The 20,411-nt window shown below is 39.0% G+C and overlaps 1 protein-coding gene across 1 annotated transcript in view; it reads right to left on the reverse strand.

Annotated features, from left to right (window-relative positions):
* Positions 1-20,411, reverse strand: part of LOC137637857 (uncharacterized) — a 52,922-nt gene that overhangs the window by 16,391 nt on the left and 16,120 nt on the right. The window contains exon 2 of the mRNA XM_068369966.1: positions 6,279-6,586. Within this exon, the coding sequence (XP_068226067.1) occupies positions 6,279-6,495 (217 nt within the window). The 5' untranslated portion in view covers positions 6,496-6,586. The remainder of the gene's footprint in view (positions 1-6,278; positions 6,587-20,411) is intronic.

Below are 20,411 nucleotides of genomic sequence, written 5' to 3' on the forward strand. Positions count from 1 at the left end.
AAAATTATGCTGTCTTAGTCTCTGTAGCACTAGCTCCAGTTTACATAGATGTTCTTCTAAGGTATTAGAAAAGATTACAAGGTCGTCCATATAGGCATGCAATATGTCCCCTAACAAGTCTCCAAACACTATGTTTATCATTCTAGAAAATGTTATGGGAGCACAACGTAAACCAAATGGCATACGCAAAAAATTCATAATATCCCCTGGCTGTGCTGAAGGCAGTGTATGGGATACTATCTTCTTCTAATGATATCTGGTGAAAGCTTTTAAGTAAGTCCAAACTGGTAAAATATTTGTTCTGACCTAGCAAAGATAAAATATCGTCAATACATAGCACTGGAAATCGATCAGGGATCGTTTCCTCATTTAAGCGACGGAAGTCTACGCAGATACACCATGTTCGATCTTTTTTTGGTACAACTATTAATGGAAAATTATAAGGGCTGTTCAATTTCCTAATAACTCCTTCTTCTAGCATTTTACCTACTTCATCATTTATCTCATTCTGGAATTTCATAGGGAGTCTGTACGAGGGTACATAGATAATTTTCTGCTTGTATTTTAACCTTATTTGGTGTTCTTCGACATCCGTTGTACCTAAGGATCCATCCGTAGTGGAGAAAACGTCATGATATTTAGTTAAAAGATCAAAAAATTTCTGCTGAATTTCCTCTTCTTGAATGTCTTTATTGATTTTATTTTTTATGGAGTGCAAAATGGATTCATCCGCAACTGATAGAGCGTGATTGATCTCAGCGATGGTAAGAATGCGATGTTTATAAACTTCCACATCCAAGATATGTTGATTTTTGTGAATTACTAAAGTGGTATTCAAAAGATTACAGACTTCAATATCACATTGTTGTTGTGAGACGACTGTATAAATAGCTTGTGTGACGGACAATCCGTTAGTTTTCAGAGTGTCGGAAAGGATTAATATTTCAGATCCCGGCAAAGTTTTCTTTACTCGCACTAATATATTCGAAGTTACGTTCGGCTCGATAGATTGCGTGCAAGTTGATATTATGGGTGAACGAGAATTCTGTTGGGTCGCATATATTATTTCTTGATTCATGAGGCAAGTGATTGGTTCTTCAACGTACGTTACTGTTTTATTTGTCGCCTCCTTTATATCCAAAACTGATTTTAAGGTATTAGAAGACTTATAGAATTTTCGTTTGATATACACGCCGTGTTTGGCAGGGGCTTAGGTAATGTTTTGAGTGCCCATAGACGGGTATCCTATAATTACAGCTGGATACATATCAATGTTTTGTACAGCGATAAAGGTACCGGCAAACGTGCGCTTACCGACCTTGTACTGAACATGAGTTACTCATATTACATTTAATTCATTATTTCCTATACCCGAGAGCTTTACTCCGGACTTCTCTATAAGGAAGTTCGAAAATAACAAGTGATGAGTCCTCAAATCCATGATATTACGTGGACTACCAGAGTCAAAAAATAATGTGAAGGATCGGTGTTCTAAATTTACAGCATATAATGTTGGTCGTAACTCATTTTGGCTTATTATTGCGTGAATTTGTTGCAAATCTACGGGAACCTGCACTGATTTATTGGATTCGGCTGTGTGTTTCATAGGAAAATTTATTGCCTTACAATGATCTGATAGATTATTAAATGTATTATTTGATATAAAAGATGTTGATATGAATGACCCAAAATCACTCTCTCCCCCAATGGAGTTAACTATGTGGTATTTGCTTTGCTTTGAACATTCTGAAAATTCGTCTGACCTTGCGAGTTCTGGCTAGACGGCCCAGGAACAGAGTTACTTGAAGCACTATTTGTTTGTTTTTGATTTTGAACTACGTTGCCATTCGCCTGTTTCTTTTTACTAAACTGAGGATTTTTCTTTTTATTTCCATAGGGAACTGTCTGCGTGTTTCTAGGATTCTGCTGTTGATTACGCGAGAAGCATCGACTATATTAATGGGTTGAACTGTTATGAATTGAACAAAATTGCGTCCTACAGTCTGCAATCAAGTGACCTTGACGTTTGCAATTGTAACAAGTCATCCCTACAGCTTGATTATTATTAACTATGTTTACTTGTTGTGGCTTAGTTTCATGTTTTGCAAAAACTTGAGTAAGCAAGGGATCAAGGTCAGTACACTTAGACATGTGTTTCTTTATCTGTTTATATACATCCAGTTCCGTACTTTCGGCGTTAGCTTTTTATCAAAACACCGCATTAAAGCCTCAGACAACATAATTTTCATGCAAGTTAAATATATTAGCCGTAAGAAATCTTTCACGGGGATGTTATCTCCTGTAACCCATGTGGAATTACTTAAAATATCCTGATATTCATTCAGCCAGTCAGCAATGAGAGCCGCCCGATCTATAACATTAAGCTGAGTCATAGAGGCTTGATTAAGTGTATTTCTTAATGTCAAAACTACGTCTAAAGCTTCCTCACCGCCATATATTGCACGTAGCCTAACTTTGAAATCGTCCCATGTAACTGCCTCTTGGAAAGAGACTCCTCTAAGATACGCGCTTGCATCTCCTTTAGCAAAGTCTATGAAAATTTTAGCTTCTTGTAATTGTACAGATGGGTCTGTAATGCGTTTTGCGTTTAAATGAGCATCTACTGACGAGGTCCATGACTCGACATTCTGAGGCAGAAACCCATTGACCCGACCTAGAAAAAGAAGGATAGCTGATCTTGCACTCACTAGAGTTACCATGGTAGTGGGGTTACTGGGTCCGGGAGTCACAGGTGCCGACATGTTAACATTAACTTTTTTCCTATCACTACGATTCCCTGCGATCCTATCAAAATATCTATATGAATACACAAGTCCACTGCGTAAACGCATATGCACTATACAATAAAGATATGTTGCAGATTATAACAAAGTCCCCAAAAAGGATGATATTAAGACAGTTGATGTGACAAAGATATTTCCCGAGAACTTCTGAAAAAAAAAAAAACGGAAATAGCACAAAGAGAGAAAAAATTCAGCAGACGAGAATTCGTAGTTGAATATAGATTCCTTTAATGAGGGAAGATTAAAATTATACATAACTCACCCCAGCAATAATGGACGATCGACTCGTGACATAAAACACTTCACTGAAAAAAAACCTGAATGAATAAAGGATGTACTTAGCTTTAGTATATATGTGTGAAGATTGTTTTGATCCGACGATGTCACGTCATCTCTCTCTCTCTCTCTCATTTGCAGGAAGAGTTTAGCTGGCGTGATGACCTTCGACTTGGCTTCTTGTCGTGCGTTGTTTATCCGATGAATGTTTCACTTCCCGATGTGATTCTTGAATGTATGTGATGAAAGTGGTTCACGAAACGTTGACATAGATGAAGGACATTTCTTCGTATTCGTAGGATGATTACTGATGCTTGTTGATTGAAGATCCTGGTTCCTCAGTTTATATCTGATTTATAGCTGATATTCGATGAGTTCATTTCTTCGGTAGACGTAGATACTTCGTTGTAATTGTAGATTTATTACTGTTGTAACTGCTAATTATTACAGTTGTAACCGCTGGTTGTTATAGTTGTAATCGCTGGTTGTTATAGTTGTAATCGCTGGTTGTTATAGTTGTATTCGCTGCCACCAATTGTTAGTGTGTGAATGTTATACGTACACATTGTGGTTCCATCTTATGTCTCTTCAATGTAATATAGAAATATTAGACTTGTAGGTTACTTCTTAGAATAAGTCAAAGTTTTAGGTTAACTTTAAACAATTTATTGATAGCTCCATCATGGATGGTTTGGTCGGATGACCATTCTGTATGAAAAGTTGAATAGAACTGCTTTACAATAAGCTCGCGTCGATAACGTAACATTAGCTATCTCAGCGTTTCATATAAATACAAAGAGAAATGATCACCTAGCCTTATGGCCGGATGTCAGGTGATTCCGGTAGGGATCAATAGGTCAACTGTTTCTCACGGGAGGCGTTGTGACATGTTTACAAGACAGACATAAATGTTTACTCATGCAATGCTTTCTGAGCATTGCTTTAGCATGGTCTATTTTCACATCCTGTTATGGCTGTCGTCACACTCCTAACTCACCAAAGACCTCTAGGTCATGGGTTTAATAATGTATATATTACATATATATATATATATATATATATATATATATATACATATATATATATATATATATACATATATATATTATATATATACATATACTGTACATATATATATATATATATATATTATATGTATATATATGTATATATATATATATATATACATGTATGTATGTATGTATAATATATATATATATATATATATATGTATATTTATATATATATTTATACATACTTACATGTATATATATATATATATATATATATCCGTGTGTGTATGTATATGTATACAGTATATATACATATCCAATGAATAAATTGTTGAAAAAAAACCCTCAAGATTAAAATTTTCTTTTGAAATACCTAAAACATCGTCAACATAGCGATACCAACAATGTTAACTTAACGTCCAACTATAGATCAAGTTTTGATGTGACTTCGTTGGTTACCAAGGTCCTGGTTGATGACTTATTACATTTCCTATCGGGTATTTTAGATGCTTATGAGTCACTTTTACCAGCCTATGTTCTTATTCAACTTTTTTTTTCTGTGCATTAATGAAGCGTGAATTAAATCTTAGGGGAAATTACTATGGACAAGTTTTGGTATGGCCATGGACAATCCTTTGGCCTATCTTTATCCAACATATATAGGGAGTTTTTATAATCTAGATTAATTCCTTAAGGATGATCCTCGCAAATTGTTTGGTATAATTATTTTGATTATATTTTAGGTATTTTAGAAGAAAGTTTTAATCTTGAAGGTTTTGTTTCCATCAAGAATTAATTCATTGGTACCATCCATAAAATTTAATAAAAAAAAAAATACCAGTATCCCACTTTTAGTCTTTTAAATAGTTAGACAAGCAGATAAATTTAGGTTTTCCATATATAGAGAGCCTACCAATAACTTTTCATAAGTACATTTCTACTCTGGCCACTCTTGAAATATAAAGTATTCTGTTTTTCCTCCATGTACCTTAGGGCACTTAGAATATGTGGCCCTTAGTACATAGAGGATGAGTTCACTAAAATTAAGAAAATTGCTACTAAGCTTTGCTATCCCAAATGTTTTCTAGAAAACTGTATGAATAAAGCTGAAAAACATTAAAAAGTGTCCAGCTGGGATAAAGGAAACAATTAATAATATACTTTGTTTAGCTTTTTATGGTTGTTTCGTAGATGCCATACCCTTTCTGAAAAATCTAGTTATTTGGGTAGCATTTCAATATAATTGTACTTTAAATAATATGTTCATTAACAATAGTTCTGGAAGTGATAATAATACAGTATATAGTATTACTCGTTCAGATTTTTACTTGTTCTATGTCGGCCAAACATCCGAAGGTATTTCAGTTAGAATAAAACAGAATAAGTTGGCCGTCTCCAGGGGTTCTCTTAATAATGGCTTGGCCTCCTACTGGTTAGGATCTACTCATAGAATTGAATGGTCTAAGACGAGTACAAAAATGCATGAAAATGACTATGTCCAAAGGAATGTCGTTGAATCCTTTGTAATTTCCTGTACCAAAGGTCAAAATTTAAATCTAAGTCCTAGTGTGTTTTTCTTTAATCCAGTATTATTCATTTATGTAAAATCTGACTTTCCTGGAATTATCAAGAAACTAACAGCTGTGGGATCACCTTCTCCTGTAGAAATACGATGTCTTTGTATATGTATTCTCATTTTTGAGTCTGTTGATTTCCATAATGGATGAACGTACTACTCCAATCAAGTCTTAATTATTCCTTCCATGGCTATAATGCATTTTATACTCATCACGTGTCAGATTTTGTGATTTCTACACATACATACATACACATACATACATACACACACACACACACACATATATATATATATATATATATATATATATATATGTATATATATATATATATATATATATATGTGTGTGTGTGTTTGTGTGTTTGTGTGTGTGCATGTGTATGTGTGTGTGCATGTGTATGTGTGTGTGCGTGTGTTTGTATGTGTAAGAAAACCTTCTTAAGATATACATTATATTGATGCTGCTCTCTCTCTCTCTCTCTCTCTCTCTCTCTCTCTCTCTCTCTCTCTCTCTCTCTCTCTCTCTTACTGTTAAAAAAGTATCATGAGAACACAATCAAGTAAAATCTTTTCCATTATGTATAACAATAAAGGCAACCAACTCACCTTCATAGAAAAATGCATGACACTGCCACGCCAAGCACATGGCTGCGCACCCAATCAGAGATGTAGTCGGATATTCCCAAAATTCAGTGGCGCAAAATACCTCTCCCGGACGAATATAGACCGCCAAGTCCGGTGCAGAAGCCACAAGGTCGGTACCAGACCAGATCCGGATAAGGACCCAGCTACCAAAGATCAGGACCAACGTTGGTTTAGGCATCTTCTTGGGGAGGTGAAATGAGGATGAGGCTAGCTTTCGTCCTAGGGACTCAGATCAGGACCTCTTCTTCGTCGTCACTTTTCACGAAGCCCTTCAGATGAATCTTTTTGAAATTGTTGCTTTTAACAGTTATAATAATGGTAAGAAGTGATAATATTAGTATTGCAAAAACGCTATAAAACTATTTACTGTATCTTCTTATGGCTGGATTAAAACAAGTGAATCAGCAGAGACTATATTTACTGTGTGACAAAGGACAAAGTTTTCACTTCTAAAATTTCCAAGAACCAGACAACTGAGGAATCTCTTTTTCAGATACTCAACTCGAAGTTGGAGGTTCTGCACAAGATGCAGTTTGAAGTTTACTAAATGAAACTTTCAGGAGGATTTACCAAACAAAATCTTAAACTGAAATAACAATCCCGAATAAATTTGAGCTTAAAAAATGTACAAGTAAACAAGCTGTATTTTATTACTTATGAATAGATTTATGCTCCATAATAAACTTTCTTGTCCCCAGAAAAACAAGTGATTCTTTCGTATGAACATATGCACACATGCAATACTTGTATATATATATATATATATATATATACATATATATATATATATATATATACATATATATGAATGTGTATATATATATATATATATATATATGTATATATATATATATATAGGTTACCTTAGGTATAGCGTCACTAGCTCTCTCCTGATTGGTTGTTATGAGACTTTTGGGTAAAACAACCAATCATTGATCAGGTATCGCCACGCCAATGCATAGGCGCTTGGGTAAAACCCCAGAGGACAGGCAGAGTTATTTCGGAGGGCATTGAGTGTACCACGCAAGGAAGCACAGGTGCCAACATGCGTGCTGAACCCAGTACCATTTTTTTTTTAGTAACGTAATGTAATCATAATTAAGGGCACCCTTGTAAACTTAAGAGAATATAGTCTGTGTAAAACAATCCATAGGGTAATATTTGTGCATGAAATCCTCCTCTATTCACGTTTTCCTAAATTGATTGAACCCCAATACGACCCAGATCGGTTTATATTAAACGGTGTCAGGTGAGGGGGGGGGGGGGATTATGGATCAACGTCTGTGCTAAGTGATTTTAACCGACATGCTTTTATTGAAAAAGTGGAAACAAACGATAATAATAATAATGGCTAACACGAGAAGTTCGATGTCAAGTGGCGATGACGGAGAGAGAGGCGAAACGAATCCTGTTGCTATTGTAGACACGGTCCTCGGGGAACAGAATTTTAAAACTGGTGCATCATCATTCATACAAGAAATAAGGGGTGAACTAACAGAATTATGCAGACACATGCAGAAAGGTCAAAACAGTGGAAGCGATATAATAACCTCAACCCTGTCGGGAATTGATGCGGGACCTCCTATGACAAAACCAGTGTTAGTGCGTGAACTCCTGATACGAACGACTCCAATTGTCAAGTTCAACAATTCCCGTCCTGCTGAGGGATACTTTTCTATTGAAGCCGTCTTGGGGCTCTTCGAATATGCTACTGCTCGATGGTCCGACAGACAATGGATTATGCAGACCAACCAGAAGATAACCGGCCCAGCAGATGGCAAGTTAGTAGGATTGAGGGATCGGCCAACGGACTGAGAGTCATACAAGAACGAACTCCTGAAACAGTTTGCCCTCTCTGAAAATGAGAAGATGACCCTATGGCAGAAGTACTAGCTGACTTTGCGGGTAGGAGAATTGCTTTTGTATTTAATCGAACCGATATCTGCAGATTTTTACAACTTCACTCCGGTAGGCTGTAGGAACCCAGAGTAACAGAAGCAGTATTGAAAACAGAAACTGATGGAAACACTCCCAAGTCAGTTACAGCTGCCCTACAAGTTCCCAGGTAGTCCTTCCACACTGTCATTCCCGCCGTACACGGAGCGCTGAGAGTATACAGAGAACAACAGCCAGGGGAAGAGACAGAAATACCCATTATGGGGGAAACACGACCTTGAGTTAGGGTCGCCCTTGCTGCTAAGGGGATAGCAGGGGCGGTTCCTGCGGAACCAGAGGCTCCCTATCGGAGGCACCCGCACCGGAAATATGCAAGGGGGACCTAGTATACGTAAAACCACATAAAAAGTGGCAAGATTTTAGGTCTTCAGGAGTCACCAACATCACCGAAGGAAAGGTTGAAATTCCCTTCATAAATTTAAGTACCCAGTGGTTCCACTTAGGCACTGAGTCTGTCTGCCACCTCGAGTAACGTTCGCTTGTGACAGCCGAACGGACACTGGTGGCCTTGTCTTTCCATAGTCAATATCCCGTTGGAGACAGGCTGAGAAAGCTCCATCAAACAGCTGTTTGAGCAACCTCAATTAACTTTCACAAAAGAGTGGGAAATATTGAAGGGGATTTTGTGGATGTAATTGCAGTTGGAGATGAAACCCCAGGGAGAATTACCAAGTTTCCATTTAACATCAAGACTGGGAGTCACTCCCCAATTCGTTCCAAACTCTATAGGACTCCTGTTTGTCATGTGGAGGCAATTGAAAGAGAAATTAATAAATTAAAAGAGTAAGGTACGATTCGAGTAAGTGAGTCCAGCTGGACCTTTCCAATTGTGGTGGTTCGTAAAAAGTATGGTTCTCTCCAATTATGTGTAGATTATAGGAGCATAAATGCTGTTATGAAGGATAATGCATACCCCTTGCCCTTTATTGAGGAACTGCTACTTAAAGTCAGGGAAAGCAGGTTCTCTTCTACGTTATATTTTAAGTCAGGGTATCCTCAAATTCCCTTAAATGACGAAAGTAAAGAGAAAATGTTCTTTATAGCAAATGATCAATTGTTTGAGTATAATTATCTCCCTTTTCGATTGAAGAATGCTCCTGCACATTTTTCTCGTGTGATGATCTCCGTACTATCTTCATTATTAGGGCATAGTGTCTTTATCTACTTAGATGACATAATTGTAACTGGGACTACAGCAGACGAGAATGAAAAAAAATCTTATACAAGTGTTAGGGGCCTTGAGACGTCAGGGGATGAAGCTCAACAAAGACAAATGTAAATTTTTTCAACAAGTAGAATTTTGGGGGCACATAGTAACACCCAAAGGCCTGAGGCCTTGTGCTGAAAAAGTAGCTGTAATTAGAGAATTTATAGAGCCAGAAAAACGCTAAGGAAGTAGCCAGTTTTCTCGGGCTCACTAGGTATTGCCGTAAGTTTATACAGAACTTTGGTCACATAGCACGACTGCTAGATTCATTGGGGAAGTGGCCCGAGTTTTGGTGGGAAGAAAGAGAAAAAGCTGCTTTTCAGACATTAAAGTATGCAGTCACGAGCAACGAACTGTTGGCTTATCCAAGGTTCGACCGGCCATTTTTGGTAATGACTGTCGCGAGTCAGATTACGATTGGCGGAGTCATTTCTCAAGTTGATGATAAATGGAATGAGAGGACTAATTGTTTCGCTTCACAAACTTTAAACGGACCAGAGGTTAGATACAGTATCTTTGTTAGAGAGGCATTGGCAATTCTATGGATGCTGGAGATACCGTTACTTTTTGCTTGGGCATAAAGTTAAGATAAATACCGATCATCGGCCGTTGTGGAATTTGTTAAAAAAAGGGGAGATAAACACTCGACAAGCTCGGTGGATTGAGAGGTTGTTAGAGTTTGTTAATGTGAATTTTGCACATATTGCAGGGAAATCAAATAAAGTAGCAGACGCGCTCTCTAGGACCGCCATAGCGGCAGTAACAACTAGGTCTGTAAAGCGGAAGTAACAACAACAGGAGGATTTAATCTCAAATACACCCGTGGGAGAAGCCCATAGAAAACAGGAAGATCTTGACAACTTCAGAGAGAGAGAGAGAGAGAGAGAGAGAGAGAGAGGGATAGGGGTCAAGGATTGTCTGGAGAATATGAATGCTGGGAGTTCCATGGGGGGACTTAGAGTGAATGCCCCATGAACGAGTGAGTGGTTGATTTGTGTAGCTGGAGTGTGAGTGAGCTTATTGCGGGACAAAAGTCCAAAGCTTTTATTGAATAAGTCGAGGCTTGTGTGAGGGATGTGAGTAGCAAGTTCCCGGATTTCTTGCACATGTGGAGGGATATTTCTTCAATGAAGACACCATCCTATTTTGTAAATATGAGAAGAGACCGAGTGATATCTAATCTTGCGTTGTTCTTCCTTCTCCTTTGATAGAGAAAGCCATCTGTGTAATTCACGTAAGTCCTTACGCAGGACATGTAGGTATAGAGAGGTCCCTGAGAAAGGCAAGAGAGTCATTTTCTTTGAATAGTGATGAAAAAAGACATTGTTAGATTTATTAATATGTGCCATGTGTCTAACACCATGTGGAACCACAACCATGTGACGCTGAAGGTCAGAACATGTGGAACCACAACCATGTGACACTGAAGGTCAGAACATGGTCAGTATAGTAGTGCCTGTTAAGTTTAATAGAGTGCATATGGACGTCCTGGGTCCATTTCTCCCCGGGGGCGGGCAGTTTAAGTACGTGTGTGTGTTTGTAGATGCATTCACATGCTTCACACACATGCAATGGTGGACAAAGTCGCAGTTTCGGTTGCGAAGGCGTGTGTTTCTTCATAGTGATGTTCGGATGTCCACATACCTTGATAAGTGACAATGGCCGAGAGTTAGTAAATGAAGTGTGCAAAGGGGTAACCAAGATTATGAAAATAGATAATTTCACTAGCGCCTCTTATTGGCCATCAGCAAATGGACTCGTTGAGTCCCATAACTGAGAGATGATAAAATATTTCAAAGTATCTTGTAGGGGACAATCCAAATCAGTGGATGGAAATGTTGCCATGGGGAGAGTTCGCTCTAAACATGGAGTATAACAGCTCCATCAGAGACACCCCGTTTTTTGTAGTTTGTGTGCAGGACCCCGTGCTGCCGTATACCGTTGTCATGAACCCCCACACCTTACCAATAACAAAACAAGAGTAATACCGGGTGATGATGTGTAATTTGGCTCGGAGAGCATTTTAGATAACTTGCTGAAGGCCAATAAGAAGTATCAGACGAGATAGAATCAGCATGGCTGAATGCGAACGTCTGATGTATAGATAGGGGACAGAATCTATCTTAATAGGTTGCAACCGAGAAAGCATAAACTGGAAGCGTCACATATTGGACCGTATCGTGTAAAAGAAATTAAAACCGATACGGGGGTCACCCAACACATCCGAACTGAGGCCAAAGGCCAGTCCGCGAAGATAACTTGGTGTGGCATTTGAATAAGCCGGTACCACTTTACCCCAGGCTGCCTGGCTACCTCGGAGAGGAAAGTGAGAAGGAGGCACAAGCAGGTGTAGGTGCCATCCTTCGTGCACCAGATAATGTGAGAGGACATGGGCCATGAAAGATAGAGGTATCTGTCGCAAGGCAATGGAGGTCAGAAAAATCAGGTTTTTTTTTTGTGTATGTTCATTCCAAGTGTTTTATGAAATGATGTACTAAATTTGGTTCTCATTTTTTGTTTTAAGCGTATTACTGGTATATCTATTTATTATGTTGATATATTTTCTGTTACATTCATGTTTGTATTAAGATCCATTCCCATTTCATTATTTTATACTGGTACCAATTTTGCTATTACCAGTATTTTCATGTATATTTTTCAATGGGGTTATGTTGTATTAAGAAAAAAAATCATTTGTTTCTGTTGAGGATTTCGGTGTTGTTACAGGTAATTGCTAATCATGGGTTGAAAATAATAATGCTTTGATTTTAGTTTTTGCAGTAGAAATAATATTGCTCAGACATTGAGAAGTATCTTTTCTTATTATTCAATGTTTAAATTTGCTTTATTGTAGTTTTATGGATTTCTGTTAGAAATGCTTATCTTGTAGTTTTGAAGTTGTCAAACGAGTGTTGAGATTGTAAATCATCCCTTTTATTTTCATTTTTTAGTATACTCTCCCTTGGTTTTCTGTATGAAAATTTTAATGCATTGAGGCAACTGTTGGTAAAAACATATGGTTATTGTAGAATTTTTTGTTCATATTTTTTGTGATGATGTATCTAAACATGAATTTTGTGTTTCTGTATGATCTGTTGTGGGCGTGAGATTCATCTTTGTGTAACTTGCAATTCTAACACGCCAACCGGCCCTATGATCTTAATTTTAGTTTTTGTATCCACCCGACAAGGATGGTACTCAAACGGCAATGTAAAAAGGAAAAAAAAAAACTGGTGAAAGACAGTTTTTTTTAAGTGAAAGAGAGAAAAAGAAAAATAAAAAAAAAATCAGAAAAAAAAATAGATGTGAATTTTACGTGACCGGCCTGATTAAGTGTCAAGGGTTTTTTCTCTTTGTTATATGAATAACAGTGAGGCTGTGGTTTGGCACTCAAAGTCGGTTACAGGTTATCTTGGGTATAGCGTCACTAGCCCTCTCCTGATTGGTTGTTATGAGACTTTTGGGTCAAACAACCAATCATTGATTAGGCATCACCACACCAATGTATGGGCACTTGGGTAAAAGCCCCATAGGACAGGCAGAGAGTTGTTTCAGAAGTCATCGAGTGTATCACACAAGGAAGGGCAGGTGCCAATGTCTCTGTTGAACCGAGAACCACTTTTCTGACGGTTTTTTTTTTAGTAGCGTAACGTAATCATAATCAAAGGCACCCTTGTAAACTTAAGAGAATATAGTCTGTGTAAAACGACCCATAGGGTATTATTTGTGCATGAAACCCTACTCCATTCGTGTTTTCCTAAATTGATTGAACCCCAATACAACCCAGATTGGGTTATATTAAATGGGGTCAGGTGTCGGGTGATTATGGATTAACGTCCGTGCTATATGATTTTAGCCAGCGTGCTATTATTGAAAAAATGGAAACAAAAGATAATAATATTGGCTAACACGAGAGGTTTGACGTTGAGTGGCAATAATGGAAAGAGGGGGGAAACGAATCCCATAGCTATTGTAGACGGTATTCGGTGAACAGAGTTTTGAAACGGGCGTACCATCATTCATACAAGGAATCAGACGTGAACTAGCGGAAGTACGTACAGACATACAGAAAGGTCAGAACAGTGGAAGGGATATAACAACCTCACCACACTGGTTTGAAATTGACGTGGGACCTCATATGATAGAACCAGTGTTTGTGAGTGGACTTCCGGTACCAACGACTCCAATTGTCGAGTTCAACGATTCCCGTCCTGCTGAGGGATACTTTTTGATTGAAGCCTTCTTGGGGCTCGTCGAATATGCTACTACAGAATGGTCCGACAGACATCGGATTATACAGACCAACCAGAAGATAACCGGAGCAGGAGCTGGCAAGTTAGTATCATTGAGGGATCGACCAACGGACTGGGAGTCATACAAGAACGACTCCTGAAACAGTTTCCCCTCTCTCAAAATGAGAAGAGGACCATATGGCAGAAGTACCAGCCGACCTTGCGTGTAGGAGAATCACTTTTGTATTTCGTCAAATGAATATTTGCAGATTTTAACGCCTTCGCTCCGGAAGGCCGTAAGAACCCGGAGTGGCGAGAACAGTATTGCAAACAGAAACTGATGGAAGCACTCCTCGTGTCGGTTACGGCTGCCTTACAAGTTCCCTACAGAGAACAACAGCCAGGGAAAGAAACAGAGACACTCGTTATCAGGGGAAACACGAACTCGAGTTAGAGTGGCCCTTGCTGCTAAAGGGATAGCAGGGAGGTTTACTGCCAGGCCAGAGACAGGTGAATCAATCCCCCCTCCACCCTCTACACCCTATCAGTGGCACCCGAACCTGAAATATGCAAAGGGCACCTAGTGTATGTAAAACCACATCAAAAGTGGCAAGATTTTAGGTCTCCAAGAGTCACCAACATCGCCGAAAGAAAGGTCGAAATTCCCTTCATAAATTTAAGTACCCAGTGGTTCAACTTAGGCAATGAGTCCATCTACCACCTCGAGTTATGTTTGCTGGTGACAACCGAATGGACACTGGCGGCCTTGTAGAGGCAATTAAAAGATAAATTAATAAATTAAAAGAGCAAGGTACGAATTGAGAAGGCAAGCTCTCTGGGCCTCTCCAATAGTGATGGTACGTAAAAAAGATGGTTCTCACCGATTATGTGTAGATTAAAGGAGAATAAATGTTTTTACCAATGATAATGCATACCCCTTGCCCTCTATCAAGGAACTGCTACTTGAGTCAGGGAAAGAAAGTTCTTTTCAACATTATATTTAAAGTTAGGGTATCATGAAATTCCCTTAAAGGACGAAAATAAAGAGAAAACGGCCTTTATAGCAAATGATCAATTTTTTTAGTATAATTACCTCCCTTTTGGATTGAAGAATGCTCCTGCCCATTTTTCTCGTGTGATGATGTCCATACTAGCTTCATTATTATGGCATAGCATCTTTGTCTACTTGGAAGACATAGTTGTAATTGGAACTATGGCAGACAAGCATGATAAAAATATTATACAAGTGTTAGAAGCCTTGGGATGTCATGGGATGAAGGTCAATTTAGAAATATGTAAATTTTTCAACAAGAAGTAGAATTTTTGGGACACAGAGTAACACCCGAAGTCCTGAGGCCTTGTGCCGATAAAGTAGCTGTAACTAGAGAATTTCCAGAGCCCAAAAATGCTAAGGAAAAAGCCAGTTTTCTCGGGCTCGCTAGGTATTACCATACGTTTATACAGGACTTCGTTTACATAGCACGACCGCTAGATTCAGTGAGGAAGCGGCCCGAGTTTCAGTGAGGAGAAAGAAAGAACGCTACTTTTCAGATATCAAAGAATACACTCACAAGCGACGAACTGTTGGGTTATCCAAGGTTCGACCGGCCGTTTTTGGTAATGACCGACGCGAGTCAGATTGCAATCAGCGGAGTCATTTCTCAAGCTGATGATAAAGAAAATGAGAGGCCTATTTCTTTCACTTCAGGAGCTTTAAAGGGACCAGAGGTTAGATACAGTACCTTTGATAGAGAGGTATTCGCAATTCCATGGATGCTGGAGAGACGCCGCTACTTTTTGTTTGGGCATAAAGTTAAAATAAGTACCAATCATCGGCTGTTAGGGAATTGTTCAAAAGAGGGGAGTTGAACACTCGACAAGCTCGGTGGATTGAGAGGTTGTTAGAGTTTGATATTTTGAATTTTGAGCATATTGCAGGGAAATCTAATAAAGTAGCAAACACTCTCTTCAGTACAGCCATAGTGGCAGTATCTACTAGGTCTGTAAAGCAGAAAGAACAGCAACAGAAGGGTTCAGGTTCAAAGACACCTGTGGGAGAAGCACATAGAAAATGGGAAGATCTTGACAACTCCAGAGAGAGGGAGAGAGGGGACGAGGATCGTCCGGAGAATGTGAATGCTGAGAGTTTCGTGTGGGGAACTCAAAGTGAATGCCCCGTGAATGAGTGTGTGGTTGATTTCTTGCGCATGTGAAGGGATGTGATCTTAATCGAAGATGATATCCTATTTTATTAATATGAGAAGAGACCGGGGGGATATCCGATCTTGCGTTGTTCTTCCTTCCCCTTTGATAGAGAAAGCCATCCATGTATTTCACGTAATTCCTTATGCAGGACATGAGAAGGGCAAGAGAGTCCTTTTTTTTATAGGGATGAAGAAAGACATTGTTAGACTTATTAATAAGTGCCATGTGTGTAACACTATGCGGAACCACAACCATGTGATACAGAAGGCCAGAACATGGTCAGTAGTGCCTGTTAAGTTGAAAAGAGTGCATATGGATGTCCTGGGTCCATTTCCCCCCGGGGATGGTCAGTTGAAGTATGTGTGATTATTTGTATATGCATTCACACACTTCACACACACGTATATAATGGTGGATAAAACCGTAGTTTCGGTTGGGAAGGTGTTGTGTTCCTTCATAGTGAGGTTCGGATGTCCACGTATCTTGATAAGTGACAATGGCTAAAAGTTTATGAACGAAGTGTGCAAAGTGGTAATCAAGATCATGGAAATAGATCATTTCACTATCGCCTCTAATTGGCCATCAGCAAATGGGCTTGTCGAGTGCCATAAGCGAGAGGTGAAAAATATTTCAAAGTATCTTGTGGGGGACAATCCAAACCAGTGGGTGGAAAAGTTACCGTGGGCGGAGTTCGCCCTGAACACTGCCTATAACGGTCCATCTGAGACACCCCGATTTTGGGAGTTTTTGGGCACTACCCCGTTGTCATGGACCTTCACACCTTGTCATTATACAACATAGAGCAATACTGGGTGATGATGTGTAATTTAGCACGGAGTGTTTCAGATAACCCAAAGGTACTTGCTGAAGGCCAAAGAGAAGTATCAGACGAGATAAGATCAGCGTTTCCGAACGCGAACATCTGATGTACAGATAGGAGACAGAATCTATCTTAGAAGGTTGCAACCGAGAAAGCATAAACTAGAAGCCTCATGATGGACAGTATTAAAACCGTAATGGCGGTCATCCAACACATCTGGACTGGTGTCAAAGGCGAGTATCACATTTTGCACATGCGCCTAGTCCGTGAAGATAACGTGGTGTGGTATTTGAATAAGCCGGTACCCCTTTACCCCAGGCTGCCTGGCTACCTGGGAGAGGAAAGTGAGGAGGAGGCACAAGCAGGTGTCAGTGGCATCCTTCGTGCACGAGAGAGTGCGAGAGGACATGGGCCATGAAAGACAGAGGTGTCCGCCACAAAGCGATAGAGGTCAGAAAAATCAGGTTTATATTGTGTATGTTCATTCCAAGTGTTTTATGAAATGATTTATTAAATTTGGTTCTCATTTTTCTGTTCTAAGCGTATCACTAGTATATCTATTTATTATGTTGATATCTTTCCTGTTACATTTGTATTAAGATTCATTCACATTTCATTATTTTATGCTGGTACCAACTTTGATATTACCAATATTTCTATATACATTTTCAATTTGTGTGTGCTGTTTTAAGAAAAAATCATTTGTCTCACAGCAAATATTTTCATGTTGAACCAGCTTACATAAGTTCTTTTATAGTTTTTATATCAAATTTCTGTTTTAATGTTGTTAATTTTTTTAGAAATATTCAATTTCCTCTTTATATCGTTTACTTATTTCTTTATTTCCTTTCCTTACTGGGTTATTTTTCCCTGTTGGAGCCATTTGGTTTATAGCGTCTTGCTTTACCAACTAGGGTTGTAGCTTAGTTAGTAATAATAATAACAATAATAATATAACTCCTTCCAAACAATCGACTCATGAGAAGGGTCATTTATGTATAATATATCTAAATGGTTAGCAGACTTGCTGTCTCCCTTTCTAGGGAGTTTTTCGTCCACTCATAAATAGCATGCAGAAAACTTTATCCAGAAATACAACAGATTAAATATCCCGGTAAGCAATGTAAAACTCTTGAGTCTTGACGTAAAATCACTAATTACAAAGGTCCCGATCAATGATGTACTAGGTTTCTTGAGGGCCCTCTTCAGGGTGTAAAGTATGAAATAAGGAATAAAGTGGACATTAACGATTATATAGGGGTTGTATGAATCAGATTTTTACAGTTAGGCAGATATGCGAGATACATTTAGCAAAAGGTAAGGAGGTGTATGTTGCGTTTATGGATCTGGAGAAAGCGTATGATAGAGTTGATAGGGAAGCAATGTGGAATGTAATGAGGTTATTTGGAGTTGGTGGAAGGTTGTTGCAAGCAGTGAAAAGTTTCTACAAAGGTAGTAAAGCATGTGTTAGAATAGGAAATGAAGTGAGTGATTGGTTTTCGGTGAGAGTGGGGCTGAGACAGGGATGTGTGATGTCGCCGTGGTTGTTTAACTTGTATGTTGATGGAGTGGTGAGAGAGGTGAATGTTCGAGTGCTTGGACGAGGATTAAAACTGGTAGACGAGAATGACCATGAATGGGAGGTAAATCAGTTTTTGTTTGCGGATGATACTGTACTGGTTGTAGACAAAGAAGAGAAACTTGACCGACTAGTGACAGAATTTGGAAGGGTGTGTGAGAGAAGGAAGTTGAAGAGTTAATGTGGGTAAGAGTAAGGTTATGAGATGTACGAGAAGGGAAGGTGGTGCAAGGTTGAATGTCATGTTGAATGGAGAGTTACTTGAGGAGATGGATCAGTTTAAGTACTTGGGGTCTGTTGTTGTAGCAAATGGTGGAGTGGAAGCAGATGTACGTCAGACAGTGAATGAAGGTTGCAAAGTGTTGGGGGCAGTTAAGGGAGTAGTAAAAAGTAGAGGGTTGGGCATGAATTAAAGAGAGTTCTATATGAGAAAGTGATTGTACCAACTGTGATGTATGGATCGGAGTTGTGGGGAATGAAAGTGATGGAGCGACAGAAATTGAATGTGTTTGAGATGAAGTGTCTAAGGAGTATGGCTGTTGTATCTCGAGTAGATAGGGTTAGGAACGAAGTGGTGAGGGTGAGAACGGGTGTAAGAAATGAGTTAGCAGCTAGAGTGGATATAAATGTGTTGAGGTGGTTTGGCCATGTTAAGAGAATGGAAAATGGCTGTCTGCTAAAGAAGGTGATGAATGCAATAGTTGATGGGAGAAGTACAAGAGGAAGGCCAAGGTTTGGGTGGATGGATGGAGTGAAGAAAGCTCTGGGTGATAGGAGGATAGATGTGAGAGAGGCAAGAGAGCGTGCTAGAAATAGGAATGAATGGCGAGCGATTGTGACGCAGTTCCGGTAGGCCCTGCTGCTTCCTCCGGTGCCTTAGATGACCGTGGAGGTAGCAGCAGTAGGGGATTCAGCATTATGGAGCTTCATCTGTGGTGGATAACGGGGGAGGGTGGGCTGTGGCACCCTAGCAGTACCAGCTGAACTCGGTTGAGTCCCTTGTCAGGCTGGGAGGAACGTAGAGAGTAGAGGTCCCCTTTTTGTTTTGTTTCATTTGTTGATGTCGGCTACCCCCCAAAATTGGGGGAAGTGCCTTGGTATATGTATGTATATAGGAAAGCAAAAGGGTGTTTCCAAGTGTTCTAAGGTTGTTATAAGTGCTTGAAGGATTAGAAAAATTTAATTACATCCAGGTGCGCCTTCGTATTGCTGAGCTGCTTGGAGGATGTCTTGACCTCTGATGCGCAGCTGGTGGTCGGTCTCCTTGGATTATCTTCTTTATGATCGGGTTGAAAAGAGCATTGTTGACTGTGTCAGCTTTCCATTGGCCTCCGGATAAGTTCATTGTGTTTGATTGGTTTATGATGGCTGATTCTAGGATCTTCCTTCTGTACGGACAGGTGCTCTTAGAAAGCAAAGACGGCTCAATCCAGTTAATCTGGTACCCTAAGTCTCTAAGGTGAACCAAAATCCCCGAGTTTTCAAAGCCATACCTAACAGATCTTTTACATTCGGATAATCTTTGAGAAAGAGAACGGCCCAACGTAGACTTTTTTCACAATCGCTACATGGTAATTCATAAACGCCGGATTCTATACCTCTATTATTTTGATAAACATTAATAATGGTGCTTCCTATGGTCTTGGGATATGATAAAACAAAGGAGTTCTCAGTTTTAATATTATTTGTTACATTTTCAATACCTTCAATAAATAGGATTTTTATCTTATTTCTAAAATCTCTTTGGTTGGTAACTATGATCTTTATAATATATCGTGTTGGCTTTGTTGATGGCCTTTTCTATGACATACATCGGGTAGAATAGCTGGACGAGTTGTTTACGTGTGATTTCAAATTCTTTACTTAAGTAGGCTTGGGAACAGATTCTCAAGTTTCTAACAAATAGATTATAAGCTACTCCAATTTTTACAGAAATGTCGTGATAACTAAAGTGAATGTAAGAAATAGAGAAAGTTGGTTTTCTATACATAGAAAAACTGTACCCTGACGATTCCCTAATAATTAATATGTCCAGAAAAGCTAATTTTCTATCTTTTTACCATTTGGTTTTCTATTTGGTAGACAAAATGAGATT

This window comes from Palaemon carinicauda, chromosome 3 (assembly GCF_036898095.1).
Source record: "Palaemon carinicauda isolate YSFRI2023 chromosome 3, ASM3689809v2, whole genome shotgun sequence".
NCBI lineage: Eukaryota > Metazoa > Arthropoda > Malacostraca > Decapoda > Palaemonidae > Palaemon > Palaemon carinicauda.